We start from the raw sequence: 19,721 nt of genomic DNA, 5'->3' as shown, positions 1-19,721 counted from the left end.
AAATATATCATTCCGAAAAAGAGATTTGCGCAGTTTTTGAATGCAATCGTGCATATCATCTCCTTCTGTCATTCTTCTTCAAACAGAAATTAATGGACCCAAATTTGTAGGAAGGCTGAATGGCTTCAGGGGACTCGCTGATGTGGCGATTCAATCAAATAAGACAGATAAAGATTCCAAAATTGAAGCGTTATATAACTCTTGGATAATATCTTTAGTTAGCAAAGGCAATGATTCCATGTCTTCTAATTTAGTTCAATACGGTCACATCGTTTATCTCCAAAATTTTGTGAGCAAACTTTATTTATCAGCAAGTGCGGATGTATTTAACACGGAAAGCGGAGAACTTGTTCCGTTTCTATGCAAAAAAGTTAGTGATAATGAAAATGCATGTCGATGGATTGTGACAAAACCAAAGGATTCTGCTGATGAAAAATCTTCAAAGAGTGAATACCTCAGAAATTTCGATGCTTTGAATCTATTTCATCCAACAACAGGATTTACATTGAACCTTGCTCACTTCAATAAGCAGCATCAAGAAAGAATTCGAAAAAACGATCTTTGTTCATCTTTACCTCATACAATTTCTCCATCTGTTTCACTTCCTCCACAGAAATGGACAGTGATAATTGCACCTCAATCTGAATCAAATGGAATATCCTCTCTTTCCATAACATCTTCTGCGCCTTATTTAAAAGATAGAACAGTTGTTCGTCTTAGCTGTCGCCACGAAGCACATGACGTTGCTCCTATTGGTTTAATGCAGCAAAAAACACATCAAGCACCGTATTTACTAGAAGTGGCTGACATTCTAGCACGAGGGAGAGGAGAGCAAGCAAATATCCTCCAGCAATCTGCATCTCCGCAGCTTGCGGGGCTCAATGCCTCTATCGGTCCTCGAGTGCTGGATGCTGTGCAGCCAACAAAGTACGATTACATGACCTTTTGCACTCATTCACACGACTCAGTCACGCAAAATGAGCTTTTCCCATCTGCCGCATGCGCCTCCTCTCTTTTATCCTCGTACGGTGCCAGCATGGATTCAGCATGTGGCAAAGGTGCACTTGCTGTATCTCCTTCGACGATCGACTTGGAAGACGCATTCGAGATTGAGATTGTGTCGCCAAACGACCTGCAGCTTATGATGACTGACCCTGCATTATTGCCCCTCTCAAAGACTGAGCCTTGGAAGAAGCAAAAGAGGAAAATAGAAAACAGCAACAAAACTGCTAAGGAGGGACCTGCAGGCAAACAGGCACCTGCAGCGAAGCTCCCAACCATTTCGTATCCTTCAAAAGCAAAGCCGCTTTTGTGCAATGGAGATGTGGTTGTTCTGCGCCATCTTCTGAGCGGAGATTGTCTGTGCTGCACGGATGTCGATGCCCTCACTCCACTAATTGCCTTCAGTGTTAGCCAGCTCTGCCGAAAGACGCTGGAAGAAACACAACTTGCCGAGCGGATTGCGAAAGAGGCTGCGCTGAAGATTGGAAATGACGGGAAAAAGAAAGGCGACAAAAAGGACAAAAAAAGAGAAGGCGAATTGGCAATTACACAGAAACAGTCAAGTTCCAGTGAGTCAGCCTCCAACTCTGAGGAAGACCTTGTCAAAGTTCCGTTTTACATTCCTCCGCTGAAGTTTTCGTTTGCTTCGCCTTTTCTTCATCTCTCGCTTTCTTCGTCTGTCTGCAGCACGCTGCCTTTCTACATGAACTCTCCAGACAGAAAGACTCCAAAAGATGTTTCATCATCATCATCATCATCATCATCTTCTTCTTCCTCTTCTTCTTCATCCAGAAACGAACAATCGAATTCCTCTTCGTCAAAATCCCAGATGCGCAGCAACTCAACACTCAAGAGCAAGATTCTGACAGACATTCTTTCGCAGCGCTCATCCTCCACGCAAAGTGTTGTGGCGCTGGGCGACCCGCGGAAGCTGCAGCGTACGTTGTATTTCAACACGCTCTTCCGCGTCACCCTCCCACCGCCCTTTGCCCCCGGGATGCCTGTCCCGCAGTCAGTCATACTGACACTCACACATCTCTGCACAGACACCATGCTGTCTGTGGCAAACTTATCAACCCCGTTCTCTCTCTCTCGCTTTCTACACACAACACCTCGTGTCTGCTCGATGGAGCGCGAGTGGCGGGTGAGGAAGGGAGAGCCCTCGCTGTGGATTCGAAAGAGACTGCATTTGGAGAGGCCAATCGGCAGCATCACAATCAACACACCATCTGGCGGAGTGACAGCAGCAATGATGTCATCGATGTCTGATAACAAGTCATCATCATCATCTTCTTCATCTTCTCTGTCATCAGGAGCATCAGAGCTGCTTTCGAGGAAGCGCAGATTATCACCTTCTGCTTCAACAACAGCAGCAGCAGCATCAGCATCAGCCAATGATGTTGATGAAGGCAGGCAAAATGAACAGCAGGATTCTGTTCAGGATGATGTTCCAGAAAGACAGAAGATGCCTTTCAGCAATCTTCTTTCTGTGGAGCTGTTGAAACTGCCGTCGAATGCTTCTTTCTCAACAACTTCTTCTTCATCGCCTTCTGCTTCTTCAACTGCACAGCTAAACAACTCAACTTTGAATGGATACAATTCATCATCATCATCAGCACAACGTCAAACAACCCTTTCGAATCGTCTAAGTTCAAAAGGAAGAGAAGGAGGAGAATTCACCAGTGCTTCTCAAGGCGATGGAAATGGAAGCGACAAAGCAGTTATGACACTCCACTACAGCGACATCAGAGGTAAAAGCCATCTGTGTGTATCATTTGCAGATGTTACAAAGCTTTCTGAGGAAATCCTGCACCACTGCGAACGAGCAAGTGTGATGGGGACGATTCTGTCGGAGCCGAAGCTGAAGCATAAGCTGGCGCGACTGTTCAGGGGAGAGAAGAACAGCAAGGAAAGCGGCGACAGCAGCGACGATGAATTTGACTTGGACGAAGAATTCGACGATTTTGACGAGCTGCAAATCGAAGAAAAGCAGAAGAAGATAGTAGAGGAATCGTTGCATCCAGGCAGAGTGACTAAAGTAAGCACATTGACCACACCCCAGTCAACCATCTTCCAGGAGCTCTTTCCTTATCTCTTTGCATCTTCTGCTCGGAATGCTGCAGCTCTTTCTCTCCAATCGCTGCCTCCTTCACAACAGACAGCCACTTCATTGGAGTCATCTGTCAGAGAACTGACACAACTCTCTCTCTTTTTGTCTTCCTCTCCTCCTGTCTTCGACCCTCCCCCAATCACAAACGGGATGCTCTGCCTTTCAAATCAGAACGCTGCCTCGTTTTCTTCTTCTTCCTTTTCTTCTTCTTCTTCTTCTTCCTCTGCTGTTGCTGCTGTGTCCACTTACTGCCGTCTTCCCTCTCTTTCAGCCTCTTCTTCAGCATCGACGTTCTTCGAGGCGACGATTCTGACTGAAGAATACCTCTCTCTTCTCTACGAGACTCACTCCTCTGTCTCTTCCCTCGCTTCCCTTCACCGCAAAAACGCAGCCGTCGGTGCAGACGGAGGAGCTTTCCATTCTCTTTCCTCTTTCCCAAAGTTCTTCGAGTCGCTTTCGGTTCTGATGAAGTTTCTTGATGTTCAGACGGGAAACGAAGGGAAGATTACTTGTGCTGCACAGAAGATTATGCAGACGCGCACACAGCAGGCAGCAATGGTCACATCTGCTGCCATCACATTGGCAAAGAAGGAGGTCGCAAACACAGCATCAGTCTTGGCTGAGTCTGCTTCTTCTTCTAATTCCTCTTCCTCTTCTTCATCTTCTTCCTCCTCCTCTTCCTCTTTATCTCCATCTTCTTCTGCTTCCTCTTCTTCGTCTGTTCTGAACAAAGAAGAGGCAGCTGCGCTTGAAGACGTGACAGGCGAGAAAGAGAAAGTCGCCCAGACAACAGCGCGGCTGGACCAGAGCCTGTCGATGTGTCTGAGTGAGATCAATCGCTTTGAGCGGGAGAAGCACCAGAGGCTGATGGAGCAGTTCAGGAAGCAGCAGATGGCTGCTGAAGCATCCACAGCAAGAGTCGTGTCTGGAGTGGTGCAGTCACAGCGGATGCAGCTGAGGAAAGAGCAGAACGAGAGGAGCGGCATCGAAGACGGAGAAGTAGACAGCTTCGAGACAGACAGTGATGAATATGAATATGACGATGACGATGATGATAACAACACAGACGATGATTCTTTCTCTGGCATTTCGAGTGATGTGAAGACACGCACAAAACTCAGCGCTTCTCTTCGCTCTGCTCAACAGCCGATGCGAAGACCCATCTTCACCCCCATTCCCCTTCCATCAACCACACACGTCTTTTCCCATCAGATTTCACCTCATCCGCTGGCTGTGCTGCAGGAGACGCTCCTCTGCCAGCACACTCCACTTCACGTGCTGCTCTGCATCGACGATCTCTTTGCCCTTTTCTCCGCATTCTTCGCCTCTTCCTCCTCAACCACTGCTTCTTCTGCTGCTTCTGCTGTGGACTCTGTCTCAGCTGCCCAGCTGATGCCGTCTTTGTCCTCGTCTTCAGTCTCCGCCACGCTTTCCCCTCTTCTCCTCTCTTTCCCTTCTCTCTTCCCGTCTGCCTATCTCTCTTTCCTCCAGTCACTCCGCCTGCTCACCCGGCTGACCTTCGGCTCCCTCAAAGCATCTTCCACCCTCATCCCCTTCTCAATGTGGCTCTGGCGCTGCACCATCAAAGCAGAAGAGACGAAACTCCTCCTCATCCGCCAACTGTCGCAGATATCTGCCCACACGCCTTTGATTGCTGAGGCCAAGCGATATCTCCTCAACCTCCTTCCTTGTCTTCCCCCGCTGATGCCCACTGCCGTCGACTTGTTTATCTCTCTTCTCTCTTCTGCTCCTCCTTCACTCCGCTTTGCTGCTGTCCCCGTGTCTCTGATGTCTGCCTGGATGAAAATCGCGGAGTTTGACGTGAAAGCAGACGAGGTGGAGATGAAGCGGCTGGTTGAAGCACAGGCAGGCGCCTCTGCAGCAGCATCATCATCAGGCTCTTCTGCTGCCCTTCCTCCTCCTTCGTCTGCTGCCTCGCTGTATGATGGGGATTCATCAGGAATGAGCCGTATTGTCTCCACAAGCATCTCACGAAAGTTTCTGACGCTGTTCACTGCCATCTGCTCCTCCAAGCGGATCGTCCACAACCCTCTCTCATACAACGCTGTGCAGGCTGTTCTCGCTGCGCCTTCTTTTGCCTCGCCTGATGACATATCTGATTCCTCTTCTAATTCTTCCACGTCATTCGATTCTTCCCATCCACGCACAAACCCCTCTCATTCCTCAAGAACACCTTCCTGTCTGCTCCTTCCCCCCACCCTCTGCATTGTGCCATCCAACTTCGACTCCTTTGACGAGATGCATCTGCTCACAAATGCTGTCCCGCTCGTCTCCAGCAACCCAATCGAGTTCGGAAAGGACCCTTTCCTCTTCAACGACGCACCCACTCCGGCTGATGCAGACTCTCCTTTCTTAGCCACCGAAGAGAAAACAGGAAGAATATTGGCACTTTCGCCTGTTTCTTCTCCATCCGCGCTGTTTTGGCACTCCACACGGAATGGAAATGACCAAACGGCTGGATCGGCATTGACTAACACGAATTCCTCTGCTTCTTCAACATCTTCCTCTTCTTCCTCTTCTTCTACTTCATCGTCGTCTTCGTCATCATCATCAAGTTCTTCTTCTTCGAGTTCTTCCTCTTCAGGAAAGGAAAGCAAAGACTCATCATCTCGTTTATCAACATCCCTTTCGCACCCTATCGATGTATTCACTCAAACACTCCTGTCTTCTCCTTTCCTTCTTCCGCACTTCCAACTCCACACCGGAAAAGTCGAAGAGCTCCGATACGTCTTTGCCCCGCTGGCGCTGGTGAAGCAGCAGGCAGCCCTTTCCTCTTCCTCCACACGCGGTCAGTCGATGCGCGACGGCTCCTCTTCTTCTGAAGTGATCATCCCATCTGTCCCCGTCCACCGCGCAAAACAGTTCCACACGCTGACTCTCTCGTTCCTCTCGTTCTACATCGCCCTTGCTCATTCACAGAGGCCAGGCGTTCTTCATCTTCTGCGCTCTCTTTTCCCTCTCCCGCTCTTGCAGCACTGCATCTCAGTCACCTCTGCCTCTCTGAATGCATACACCCCTCTCCAACAGTCTTCTTCCTCATCCTCTTCTTCCTCTTCTTCCTCTTCCTCTCTTTCTCGTCTCCGCGCAACAGCTGGCGCTCCACTAGCCATCCGCACACGTCTGCTGATGCTCAGCCGTCTGTTGTATTTTTCGCCTGGCAGTTGGGGAGATCCGCTACGAACATCGTCTGCGTCGTCTGCAGCTGCAGCGCTTGCTGCGATGGCAGCAGCGATTGGAGCGCAGAACGGGGCGAAAGGGAAAGGAGACGGGAAAAGGAGCATTTGGAACATGGTGGATGAGAATGCAGTGGCTGAGAAGCCTGCCATGCAGGAGGCACAAGAGAACTCAGAGAGAAGATGGATGCTGCTTGTGAAGGGAAGAGAAAAGCGATCAGTGAAAGGGCAGCCGAACCATCTGCTTTTTGAGCCGAATGAAACATCGCTCATTGTGAAGTCGACGAGTCAGAGCCTTTCCTCTGCAATGGGATCGTCTTCGGCGTCTTTGTGGGGAAGCTCTGCATCTTTGTCTGCTTCTGCAATACACTCTTCATCTTCTTCCTCTTCTTCTTCCATATCTCAATCAGGTGTGAGTGCCACCTCCTCAAATCTTGAATGCTTTCCTTATTCCCTCATCTCCAACTACACTCCAGCCACTGCCATTCCGAAGTCAGCCTCATCTGCTGCGTCTGCTTTTGTGTCTGCGCTGTGTGAGTCAATTATGACAGTTTGCGAACACGCTGCCTCTTTCTCCCCTTCAGACTCAGCCACATCCACCCAAATCCCTTCAGACAACCTCTTCTTCCTCATCCAGGCAGCACTCTTCGTCGTCTATTTGCTCCGAACGAACCAGCTATGTCTGATGGACATCTCCTTTGAGACGCTGCGGGCAACACTTGTTGCTGTGAAGGAGTTTGCCTCAACACAGAGCTGGAAGTCTGCAACAGAGGGGAGAATTCTGAAGAGAGAGATGGAAAGAAAGATGCAGGAAGTGAAGATTATGAAGAAGACGAAGAAGACAGTTGAGAAGAAAGGGAAAGGGAAAGGCAAAGACAAATCGGAGCTTGGGAAATTCGACGGGAAAGAACAGGACAGCGACGAAAGCGACGAAGAAGAGGAAATGCTGACAGGAAAGCTATTTGACTATGAAGAAGAAGTCAGAAAACGCAAGCTGGCGATGGAGCCAGACAGTCAGCAGAGAGACCCCGAGTGGGAGATGGACTACGAGCCGTTCTTCTTCACAGACACACTCAACGACGACTTTAACGACAGCGATGCAGTTGCCACTGTTCGCAACGGCAACAATGACGAAGAGATGGCTGTTGTGCCTGCCTCTTTCAACCAGCTGCAAAGAGACTCTTTGAACAAACACGACCAGTCAAATTTCTCTGACGTGGCGTATGGTGATGGTTCTGTTTCTGTTTTGTGCAACCCGACACAAGAAAAATCAGTGCTTATTGCAACATTTGTAGAGACTTCTGTGCTTCCTGTTGCGCGTCCGTTCATCCAACGTTCATCCACTTTGTTTCTCCACCGCCTGCTGCTCCACACACAGCACATTCTGTTTTCATTGCTGGAGGCAGTTGACGATGAGCTACTGCACATGAGAGTGTCTGTGCTGCACAAGCTGTTTGTGGGCATCGACAGCGAGTGGCAGACGCAGAAGGACAAAGAAAAGGGGAAAACAAGAGGAGGGAGAAATGCAGGGAAAGAAAATGCACAGCAGGACCAGTCCTTATTGAATGGGACGGGGAATCCGGCTGAATGTGTGTACCAACAGAATCTGAAAGGAGGGATCATTCGAGCACTGGAAACTCTTTCACCGACAGTCATGTTTGGAGGCACAATGAAGCCAGCTAAAGAGCTTCTGTCTTCAAACGCCCACCCGCTCCTTCACACACACTCAGTTATGCTCCTGTCACGTGAGCATTCTTCTCTCTTCCGAACAGTCAGTGCAATGGCAGGCGTAGAATGGCACATGGCAGATCCGCTCATCATCGACGAAGCAGCAGCTGCCGCTGCAGCATCAGGCAGTGTTGGAGCATCGATGGCGAGTGGGATGTCTGTTGGCTCTGCCTCTTCTGCATCTGCCTCTGCTGCTTCACATGACAGCGGTGCCTCTTCAATCATGAGCCACTCGGCTGACGTACCGACAAGCATCAATCGCACACAGCAGCGCATAAAAACACTCGGAACGCTGCTTCTGTGGACAGCAGACGCCATCCACGCTGCGGAAGACGAGTGGGCATTCATTCGAAGGACATACAGTTCTCCTCTTCTTGTCAGTGCTTCGTCTCCTGTTAGCTCAAATGCGCAATTTCGCTCGTCGCAGTCTTCTCTTTCGTCTTCATCGAATATTCAATCGTCTGCACTGTCAACAGCAAGTTTGTCAACACTCCCGTCATGGGCACATTCTGTTTTCGAAGGCGGATTCAAAGTCGATGCACTGCGCTTGTCAGTCTGCTTGAACGACATCTTCCGTTTGCTTGCACTGATGCTCTTTGCCATCCACGATGCGCCTCTTCCGCCTGCAGTTGCTCAGCTTGCTGGGACTCTCTTCACTCGTTCTGAGATATCGCTTCATATGAGAATGCAGCAGCCGTATGAGATTGTGTCAACGCTCATCAACCAGATTGCACAGCTTGCGTCGTATCCTTGTCCCTTTGAAGACCTGCCCCATCCACAAACACCGCCCTGCCTGGCATTGCAGCACCTGTTCTTCTCTTTGGACGGTATTGCAATTGTGTCTTCTATCGTCCGCTTCTGCATCCCAGCTGAGCTGCTGCCTTTGCTCAGCATTTGGGATGCCCTCAAAGCAGACTCCAACAACAGCAGCAGCAGCCAGCAGAAGATCGCTGCAGCGCTTGCCACGTCTCAGTCGCTTATTTTGTACAGCGAAGTGGAAGAGCGAATTGAACAGGCACGAGATGCAGCTATTGCCTCAGCCATCTCTGCAACTGGCTCGAAGGATCGGCCTGCATTGGCGATGAGCAGCGCAGGCACTGTGGCTGAAACATCTCCAGTCAACTCTCTCCTCCGCCTGTGTGTCTCTCTCCTCCTTTCGGCTTCTGAGCCTCCGATGAATGCAATTGACTTGGCATCGACTATTCCCTTGCTGCTCGTGCTGTCTTTCCACAAAGTGCAGATTCCGAGGCTGATTCAGCTTATCCACCGAGCAATACAGGCAATTTCTAATTCAACTGGTGATGCATCGCAAACTTTTTCGTCTGGCTCAAAAACTGGAAAGAGCAACGAAAAACTGCTAACGGTCAAATTTGCCTGTTGTTTGCTGAAATTTGGCTTCGAACTGCAGCTTTCGCGAGAACACAGCAAGAGGAAACTGGACATTCAGAAAGCAAAACAGATGGAGAAAGAGTTCTATCAAAGACAAGAGCAGATCGATGACAGCACGACACAGTCCACTCCATCAAAATTGCCTCACAATCGTTCTTTGTCTCCGATGGGCAAGCCAAACAGCTCTGGTTCAATGAGCCCTTCCGCCCGATCAGCAGCATCACATTCTCAAAATCAGGCGCTTTCGTCTGCATCATTCACAAATGAGCATCCTGTCTGCATCGTCAGCGATGTTCTAGCGTCTCTCGCATACAACCGCAAAACACCTAATCTTGAAGCACAGCTTGTTCTTGTGGCGTTTCTGCGGTCTGAGGCTGGCCGGCCAATCATCGATGCATTTTCGTCGTCGTTCATATCCAGCGGTGTGGTGTCTGCCAAAAAGAGCAGAGAAGATCTGGCTGCTCAATTGTCAGCTGTCAGTGTGACTGACGTGAAAACAGCTGAATCGCCAGGAATGGGAAATGCGTCGATGAGAAGAGGATCAGTTTCAAGCTTGCCTCGTTCGGCTGTTTCAACTGACACAAAAGCACTTTCACAAAATCAGATGCCGAGATCGTCCACTCCAAGCAGACTTGATTTCACTCGGCAGAACCAGATGAATAACCAGCAAAAGAGACCTTTGCAGACACCTCTTTCATTTCTGTCTCCTTTCAAACAGCAAAACAACGTGGCACACTCACCTTCTCAGTCAACTCTGAGCACACACTCAATATCATCAAAGGCTTCCACGAGCAACTCTCTCTTCAGCCCAACATCTTTCCTCCGCTTTTTCACGCCTTCTCCCTCTTTCTTCTCGTCTCTTTCATTCCATCTTTCCATCTTGTCTCTTTTACGCTCTGCATGTGCCGGCGGTCTTTCTCGGTCGGCTCAGCAGTTCTGCAGACTATCTGTCCCGTTGGCAAAGGTTAGCTCAGTGCTGTCAGACACAACACTCAACAGTGTCATCAGGAAGGCTGTGGCAACAGACGAAGAAGTGGCAGAGAAGAGGAAGAATGCTGAAGAGAAGAAAAGAAAGATGCTGCAGAAGGAGCAGGAAAAACAGCGTCGCCGAAAGGAAAGAAGGATGCAGAAAAAGAAGGAGAAAGGGCTTCCTGTTATTCCATCAGTGAAAGGAAGACGTGCACAGCCGTTTGCGCTTTCAGATGGACAGCCAGAGAATGAGCTGAATGAAGGAGTGTTTGATGCACAATTGGGAGATGTTGCTGAGAATGAAGAAGAAGAAGAAGAAGAAGAAGAAGAGAAAGAGGAAACAGACAGCGAGGAAGAGTCGGACAATGAAACAGATGAAGATGAAAGTGATGAATCGCTTTCGATCGACAGAGAATCAGAGGATGACGCTGCTGGACGCGATGCTCATAGCAGCAAAGGACATTTGTCCCCTTCATCTTCATCTTCATCTTCATCTTCATCTTCATCTTCATCGTCCAGTTATCCTATTTATTCTTCAAGAACTCCTGCAATCGGCTCATCAAAGCCTCAAAATGTTCAATCAAATGACACAACGCTTCTGCAAAAGCTGACAAACAGAATAAAAGTTCTTTCTTCCTATCTTTCGTTCCTCGATGATGTGTATCTCACTCCATATTGTCCAACAAATACTCAAAGTCTTTCGAATGATTCTTCTTCTCGCTCTTCATTTACCGACACAGCGCCTTCAGAATCGCCTCTTGAAACTCTGTTCACCTCTCCTCCATCTCCCTATGCGTGTGCCATCACACTCGAATCAGACGAGATTGGAATTCTCCTCAACTTCTTCACAACAATCATTCCGCTCCTCAACTTCCTCGTCCGAATGAACATGGCGCTTAAATCTACTTCCAATGCTGCCTCTTCCTCTTCTCTGGCTCTGACAAATGCTGTGAATAACTCTGCTACCCATGCTTTTTCATCCAACTCGATCCTTCGTAGATTAGTGGCTGGTTCTCGAGCAAGTTCATCGACTGGCTCTGCTCCTGTTTCGATTAACCAGCAAATGATCGCCTTTCAGCTGATGCTGAACAACCTGACTTTTTCGCTGTTTTCTTCCCTCTCACATTACGTCAACACTTTCTTCAACACACACTTCATCCAATTCGTCGTGGATGTTTGCCCTTCTTCTTCTCCCCTGTACAGTTCAGCACTCGTTCAATACCACAACCAGGCGCTGTCTCACTCCCACACACAAGCACCTCCCCAACTCGTCCAAAAGTTGTGCTCTTCTGTTTCTCTCACGCCAGCCTCCGCAGCAGCCTCATCCAGCGCTGCAGCGGCGGCTGTTTCTGAGAGCATTCCATTCAGACTGAGCGACTCGCAGCTGAGAGAAGTGACAATCCTGTTGGAACATGCCACACCTGCTCTGATACACATCCAGCAGCAGCTCATTCGGTGTGTGAACTTTGCCCTGCATCCAAATGAGTGGCTGCAGCACATAGACTCTAAAGTCACTTCACCTCCAACACCAGAATCAGCTACCGGATCGTTCTCATCATCATCGTCGTCGTTTTCTTCTTCTTCTTCTTCTTCAGACTCAGAAAGCAAGCTGCAGCAAGCAAACAGCGTGCTAGAAGTCGCACCCATCTCTTCTCTTCTGTTTGTTGTGGTTCAGAGGTTCTGTTCCCACATGAACGGAATCAGCTCTTTTCTCGGGCTGAAACAGCATCAGCCTGTTGACGACACACCCTGGCTGGACACAACCATCTTTTCTCCTTCTGCCGAAAAACCACCTGCTTTCGTCTTGTTCTCGTCAATGCTCAAATCAAAGTGGAACTTGTTCTGTTCTGCTGTCGCGCGCTCGTTGACCTCTCGCATTCGCTTCCATTCTCTCTCCTTTTTCCAGTGCCTCTCATCTATTTCTTCTCAAAGCTCGCCGTCTGCCGTGCATCTCACAGGGCTTCTGCAGACAGCCACTTTTTCTGTGATACCTCGGACTGCCCCGTCGGTGGTGGTGGACTCGCTCGCTGTTGAAAGAGACTTCAACGCCAAGCAGCTGTGGGGCAGCGTCGTCCGCGGGCTGATTCTGAACTTTGTGTTTTTCTTCGTCCAGACACTGACGCCTGTGAGCGATCTGCTGCACAAGACGTGGGAGCAGCATCTTGAAGACAGTCTGGTGAAGGCACTGACACCGTCTGCCTCAGCTGCGTCTGCATATTCGTCCTCTATTGTTGAAAGCAGCCTTCCGTCTTCGTCACTTATTGTCGATTCAACGCTGAATACGATCGGCTTGGCTTCGCTTACAGACATCATCAAAAAGCAGCATGTTGCATTTGACTGGGGTGTCTGCACAGACACAATCGCAGTCTTGTTGGGAGACGAACGGAAGAGCAAAAATGGAACTGGTGGATTTGGCCTCTTTATGAACGGAATTGCTGGCCAAGGGTTGTCATCTTCATCTTTATCGACAGAAGCAGGTGGGGATTCAAAGAAGGCAGAAGGAGGTTGCTTTGTGGAAGAAGGTCCATTTGAAGGGCTGATCGATCATGGATCAGAAGAAAACATGCTTCGGGCTATTCGAATTCTGCTGTTTTTGGTTGTTGGTGGAAACGAGCTGGTGAGGAAGAAGCTGATTGATATGATGGCATCCAATGTTGGATTGCAGAAAGTGATGAGAAAGACGATTGGCACAACATTTGAAGGGATCATCAAACTAGCAACGTTGCGTGCACAAGCACATCCCTGGTGGAAAGAAGTGGAAGGACGCATGAACGAAGCAGTCGCTGCTGCCTCTTCGCCTATCGCTTCTGCGATGATTGCTCAGACTTCTCCTTATCTTTCAGGCACTGACTCATCTGAGGCGCTTAACGCGTCTTCATTCACGTGTTCTTTGTTCTCTGAGGCTTCACCTTCGTCGACTGCCCGTTTTCGGCTGATTGATTCAGTGCTTGTGCTGATTGGGCAGCTTTGCTATGGACACTTCAAAGCAGCACAGGACGTGCTGAGAGGCAACAGCGTCTACAACGTCGATGCAAAAGCAGCAATACGAGGCAACAATGACATCATCATGGCAATTGTTGAGTATCTGAGTGCACTGGTGCCTCCTTCACTTCCTGAGACTTCAAATCCTACTTTTCTGTCACTAAGTCAGACAAAGCAGCCTTCTTCTTCTTCTTCTTCCCCTTCTTCAACTCCATCGCAATCTCCTGTGCATTCACGCTCATCGTCTTTATCACCTGGATCTCCAAACTCGTCCTCTTTTGCTAATCTCGGACAAAAGAAAGAATTGAAATACTCTTCATCTTCTTTGCCTTCATTCAATCAGATTGTTTCAGTGGATGTTGGAATGACTCAGTTAATTGAAGACAAACTTCCGCTGTCTCTTTCTTCATCTGCATCTGATTCAATACATCCTCGGTCAGCCAAAAATACTTCAAAAGTATCTTGCTCACCTTCTCATCTGACCATTTCACAGACACTTGTTTCGTCTGCTTCCGAAATTAGTGCCACGACGCTTCAACACATCACAGTCACCATTCACACACTTGCTTCAACGCTCCGTGGGCCAAACGAAACAAATCAAGATATCATCGCACATTCAGCAGAAGGACTGGCTCTTATCAACTCACTGTTTTCTCTTGTGCTTCCGATGGACGAGAAAGGGCTTACGCTTCTTGCGCGCGAACGAGAAGAAAGAATTGACCACATTGACCATCTTTCTACCTTATCCAATTTCTGGGAGTATGTCACACAGCGCGCCTGGAAAGTGCGGAATCCGTATGCGCAAAAGACACAGTGCTATCCGAAGTCTTCCACAAGCGACTTTCTTGTGTCCGGGCAGGAGGTGCTGGGCAACTGGATTCCTTCTTTGGGAGAGCGGCAGTTATCTGCAGCAATGGTGACATTTGCGCGTGCTCTGGTCGAAGGGCCCAGCGGAGCAGCACGTGCGTTGCATTTGCTGCGGTCGACGGCGATGAGACGAGGGCTTATTCGACGGCTAACTGCGCTGACAGCCATTCTGCGGTCAGACATCATGGCGCTGTACAGCAGCGATGGAGAAAGAGAGCAGTTGAGAGACGAAGGAATCGAATGCTACATTCTGCTGAGAGAACTGAGTGACAGAGACCAGGAAGTGACACGAACAACACAAGGCTTCTTTTCAACTGGGAAACAAGGCGAGTGGGGAGTGATGGAAAAGATTGACTTGGGAGATCAGGAAATTATGAAAGAAATTGAAAGGAAGAAGAAAACTGACATGCCAAAAACAGAAATACAAGAAGCGAAAAAGGAGTTAAAGCCATTAGAAGATGACAGCCAATCCAAAAAAGAACAAGATAAAAGCAAAGAAAAGCAACAACCTTCATTGATTGTTGTTGTGCCAATGAACCCTGATTATTCAGGCAGCGAAAACGACGAAAGTGAAAGCGAAGATGAAGAGGAAATGGAAGAAAGAAATGAAAAAAAGAAGCCGGTGAACAAATCTGTAAGGTTCAAGTTGGATGAAAACTCTTCATCTTCTGCTTCTGGCACCACTCAATCAAAACGATCAGCCAAATCGCAAGAACGAAATCAACAAAAGAAGGAAACGAGCAAAACCAATACCAAAGGAACAGTTGAGAATAAGGATAAATCAAAGGAAAACAACCAGAATACAACAAAGAAAGAGAATAGCAGTGACAGTGGTTACAATGAAGGAGACGCAGAAGATGAAAGCGAAGATTCCGATGGATCAGAAGATGATGTGCTTGCCGCAGCTGGGCTGGAGGAGCACGCGCACAGCAGAGATGATGCTGTCTGGCTTGGGTGCAGCGGAGTGTATGAACCGTATTTTGCTCCTCGAATCACATCTGTGGAAGTTGTACGGGACAAGGTGATGCAGCAGTTCTTCTTCCCCATCCCGCTGCTCGCCAGGGAAATCACAGAGGACGACAAGAGGACTGTGATGGATGAGCTGGATCACTCGAACTTGCAAGGAAAGCTCAGTGAATTCACACAAAGATGCTCTGACATGTATGAAATCTCGCAAATAAAGCATGGGATGAAAGATTGGATGAAGCCGAAATGGCCAAAAGCGAAGAAGAAACAAAAAAATGCGAGTAAAGAAAATGAAAATGATAACAAAAAGGCAAATGCAAAGTCAACACAACACGGCACTTCATCTTCCACTTCAGCCACTTCAACTTCTCGTTCTTCCAGCTCTTCTTCACGTCACAACGAGTCATCATCATTATCTTCTTCCTCTTCCTCTTCTTCTTCTGTCACTTCTTCAACTCTGTCAAAAATGATGAATCCATTTGCGAATGCCATTGCCCCCAAGCCGGAGAAAGACATGATAGCAACATCTTCTCTAAAGCGTGCCCGTTACATTGTCACTCGTCCGTTCTTTCATGCTCTTTTGAGAATTGTCTTCAACATTATCTCGCTCATTCTCAACTTGGTTGTTATTCTGCAAAAGGAAAGTGATCTGTCTGGGGACAATGTTTCCAATCCTGCAACGAAGTCGTTCACAATGTTGTTCGCTTTCATTCTTATAATTCTATCAGGACTCATATTAATCAGTCGATTTATGCTAAACTTTCACATAAAAGCTGAGCGGTCGTTTTGGATGAAGCAAAGGGAGCAGATGAAAAAGAAGATGGAACGGGAAGGAGTCCTCGAAAAGGAGAATGAAAGCGCCTCTGGACAGAAAGGGGGAGGAGGAGGGAGTGGGAGTGGTGGAGATAGTAGCAGTAGCAGTGATGAAGACAGCCATGAAAGTAAAAATGCTCTTGCAGGCGCAGACAAAGAAGGCGATCAGTCCTCTGCCACGTTCAATCTTGTGTTGGAAGAGTCGGCAAAGACTCAATCTTCGTCTTCTTTCTTCTTCCACGCAAGATGCTATCTAATGTCAATTCTTTCAAACAGGGAAGTTTATTACTCTGTTCTCTTTGTCTTATCGTCTGTGCTTGGCATGATTGTCTCACCTGCCTTCTTTTTGATTCTTCTTTTTGATCTTCTTTCGCAGTCAAGAATGATCACTCTTATTTTCCGCTCAATCACTAAAAACATGTCTGAGATCTTGTTTACCACACTTCTATTTCTTGCCTTAGTGTATCTGTATGCCATCATTGGCCTTCGATTCTTCAGATCAAGCTTTCTTGTCTATTCTGACGATCCAGATGCTGGAATCGTGTGTGACAACATATTCGAGTGCTTCCTTACGCTTCTCGCTGCTGTACCAACGGGAGGGAAGTGGATGCAGGAGCGTTTCTTCTTCTTCCAATGGGACGGCTCGCACGAAAATGCGCTGAAGCCTTTGTTTGATCTGCTGTACTTGTTTATCTTCTATGTCCTTCTGAGTGTGGTGCTGCTGAACATCATCTCTGGTATCATGATTGACACCTTCGACGAGCTGAGCGACCGACGCGATGCAGAAAACATTGTTCGGAGTGAACGTTGCTTTTCGTGTGGCTTAAGTGCCAACCGTTTTGCGTCTCGCGGACTGGAGTTTTCGGTGCATCGCAAAGAAAACCATAATCCGTGGAGGTATTTTGCATGTTATGTGTACCTGCACGAGAAAGTATATGGAAAAAGAGGGAAAGCCAAACAACAGGAGGAAAAGAAGAAAAAATTGGGGCAGAGAATGAAAGGGAAAAAAGGATATGAAAGCAATGGAATGAGCATGGATAGTGTTGGTGCTGGAGGAGATTCCAGTAGTCTGGTTCTTCAGTCTTCGGGTGGAATTGACAGTGCAACAGCGGCTTCAGTAGACGCAGTGAGAGAGCGCCTGAACATCATTGGAGGGGATGAGCTGTGGCTGATTGGGAGAATCTTGTCGAATGATACCAGCTTTTATCCAGTCGGAAGGGTCATTGCAATCGAAGGAGAAGGTCATAAGAAGAGCTCGGAGAGTGATATTTCTTCGCCTTCTTCTGATATAAACTTGGATGGATCTGGAAAAACTAATACGAACACTGATACATCTTCTCAAAGTGCAACATCAAGCGATGACAGCGGAACATCAAAGGAACTTCAAATGGGAGATAAGTTTGATTCAACGCTCTATGCCAGCTCTTCGAAGTTGATAGATGGCATTAACCCATCAACGAATCAAAATGGAAAAGTCAGAAAAACTGTTTTATCTGGAAAAGAGCAAATGTTGTTTGAGACTGTTTTGAAAGAAGTAGAGATTCTTGGAAATCAGATAGATAGAATTAAAACTGTTCTTTCAGATTCCCAACAAAATTTTAACTATACGTAATTTATTCTAATTGTTTTTATCTTTTTTGTCTCTTTTTGTTTTGTTATTTTTGGATTTTTTTGGATTTCATAAAAGCTTATAAGTCTTAATTTTGTTTCATCTATGATTTTATGTTGAAACCGAGAGAGGTTTTCTTTTTTGAGCGTATTGAAATTTTTTTTCATTTTTATTTATCATTCTTATTTTTTATGTTTTTTTATGAAATTCCATTTTTATTTTTCCAAATCACCAAATAACTACATCTGATAAAACTCGTGCAAGAGGAATATCTTAAAATACAAAATATTTATTCAAAAAACGTAAATTGCTTGTTAATTTAACAAAAAGGAAAAAGATTGTCATGATAACATTTAAACTGCTTCACCTTCTCCTTCCATCTCTCCTTCACCTTCTTCTTCATCATCAGCTGTAGCATCCTGGTATTGTTGGTATTCAGATACAAGATCGCTCATGTTGGATTCAGCTTCTGTGAATTCCATTTCGTCCATACCTTCTCCTGTGTACCAGTGGAGGAAGGCCTTTCTTCTGAACATAGCTGTGAATTGTTCAGCAACACGTTTCCACAATTCCTGGATGGCTGTTGAGTTTCCAATGAATGAGACAGCCATTTTCAATCCCTTTGGTGGGATATCGCACACAGATGACTTGATGTTGTTGGGGATCCATTCAATGAAGTATGATGAGTTCTTGTTTTGAACATTGAGCATTTGTTCATCAACTTCTTTTGTTGACATTCTTCCTCTGAACAAAGCTGAGGCAGTCAAGTAGCGGCCGTGGCGGGGATCTGAAGCAGCCATCATGTTCTTTGCATCGAACATTTGCTGGGTCAGCTCTGGAACCGACAAGGCGCGGTATTGCTGTGATCCTCTGGAAGTCAAAGGAGCAAATCCAACCATGAAGAAGTGAAGTCTTGGGAATGGAACCAAGTTGACAGCCAACTTACGAAGATCAGAGTTCAACTGACCTGGGAAGCGGAGGCAGCATGTGATTCCTGACATAACAACAGATACAAGATGGTTCAAATCACCATATGTTGGTGTGGTCAATTTCAAGGTACGGAAGCAAATATCATAAAGAGCTTCATTATCAATGCAGAATGTTTCATCAGTGTTTTCAAGAAGCAGAGATGTTGACAATGTGCAGTTGTATGGTTCAACAACGGTATCTGACACTTTTGGTGATGGCACAACTGAGAATGTGCACATCATACGATCGGGGTATTCTTCACGAATCTTGGAGATCAGAAGAGTTCCCATTCCAGATCCAGTTCCTCCACCGAGAGAGTGGCACAATTGGAATCCCTGGAGGCAATCGCAACCCTCAGCTTCCTTACGGACAACATCCAAAACGGAGTCGATCAATTCAGCTCCCTCTGTGTAGTGTCCCTTTGCCCAGTTGTTACCTGCTCCTGTCTGTCCGAAGACAAAGTTGTCGGGGCGGAACAATTGTCCGAATGGTCCAGCACGAACGGAATCCATGGTTCCTGGTTCCAAGTCAACAAGGACTGCACGTGGAACATATTTTCCACCTGTTGCCTCATTGTAGTAAACGTTGATTCTTTCGAGTTGCAATTCAGATTCTCCGTGATATGCTCCTGTTGGGTCAATTCCGTGTTCATCGGAGATAACTTCCCAGAATTTAGCACCAATTTGGTTTCTGGAATTTGAATTATGAGCATTTTAAAAAATTCATCCGATTATTTTGATATTTTGTTATAAATACATGTTATAAACAGTTGAACAACATTAAAACACTTATTAAACCAAAACTCTTTGTTACAAACCCGCACTGACCTGCTTGGATATGAACGATTTCACGCATTTTTTGTTATCTTGTTCTGTTGAAACTTTAAATTTCTGGGTTTCCAACTTCCAAAATAATCTTTTCCCATATAATGATAAATATTCGAAAAAGTGAATTCTTAATACAAATGTGATTTCTATATGTTTGCAAAAGAAAATTGCGCAGAAAAGAAACAACTTAATGAATATATAGTCCCACATTATTTTATATTGAAATAATCTAAACGATAATTCCGAGTTTCTCGGCAATATATGAAAAATAAGAATTTTTCATTTGGCTTGAAAGA

General features: G+C 46.8%; 2 protein-coding genes across 2 annotated transcripts; one reads left to right on the top strand and one right to left on the bottom strand.

Annotated features, from left to right (window-relative positions):
* Window positions 1–40: 40 nt before the first annotated feature.
* On the top strand, window positions 41–17,883 carry MONOS_10992 (putative inositol 1,4,5-trisphosphate receptor-like protein; the record flags this gene model as incomplete). The annotated part of the gene is made up of 2 exons (XM_067863484.1): window positions 41–6,856; window positions 6,983–17,883. The coding sequence occupies 2 exons, from the start codon at window positions 41–43 to the stop codon at window positions 17,630–17,632; spliced, it is 17,466 nt and encodes a 5,821-aa protein (XP_067734045.1). The 3' UTR covers window positions 17,633–17,883.
* On the bottom strand, window positions 17,824–19,500 carry MONOS_10993 (Tubulin beta chain). Its single transcript, XM_067863485.1, has 2 exons — window positions 19,416–19,500; window positions 17,824–19,288 (listed from the first exon to the last, which is right to left on the bottom strand). The coding sequence occupies exons 1-2, from the start codon at window positions 19,451–19,453 to the stop codon at window positions 17,983–17,985; spliced, it is 1,344 nt and encodes a 447-aa protein (XP_067734044.1). The 5' UTR covers window positions 19,454–19,500; the 3' UTR covers window positions 17,824–17,982.
* Between the last annotated feature and the right edge of the window lie 221 nt (window positions 19,501–19,721).

This window comes from Monocercomonoides exilis (genome assembly GCF_001643675.1).
Source record: "Monocercomonoides exilis strain PA203 chromosome Unknown scaffold6-2077815, whole genome shotgun sequence".
Taxonomy (NCBI): domain Eukaryota; phylum Preaxostyla; order Oxymonadida; family Polymastigidae; genus Monocercomonoides; species Monocercomonoides exilis.
Note: the sequence above shows the minus strand (reverse complement) of the source record. Positions and strands in the feature narration are given on the sequence as shown.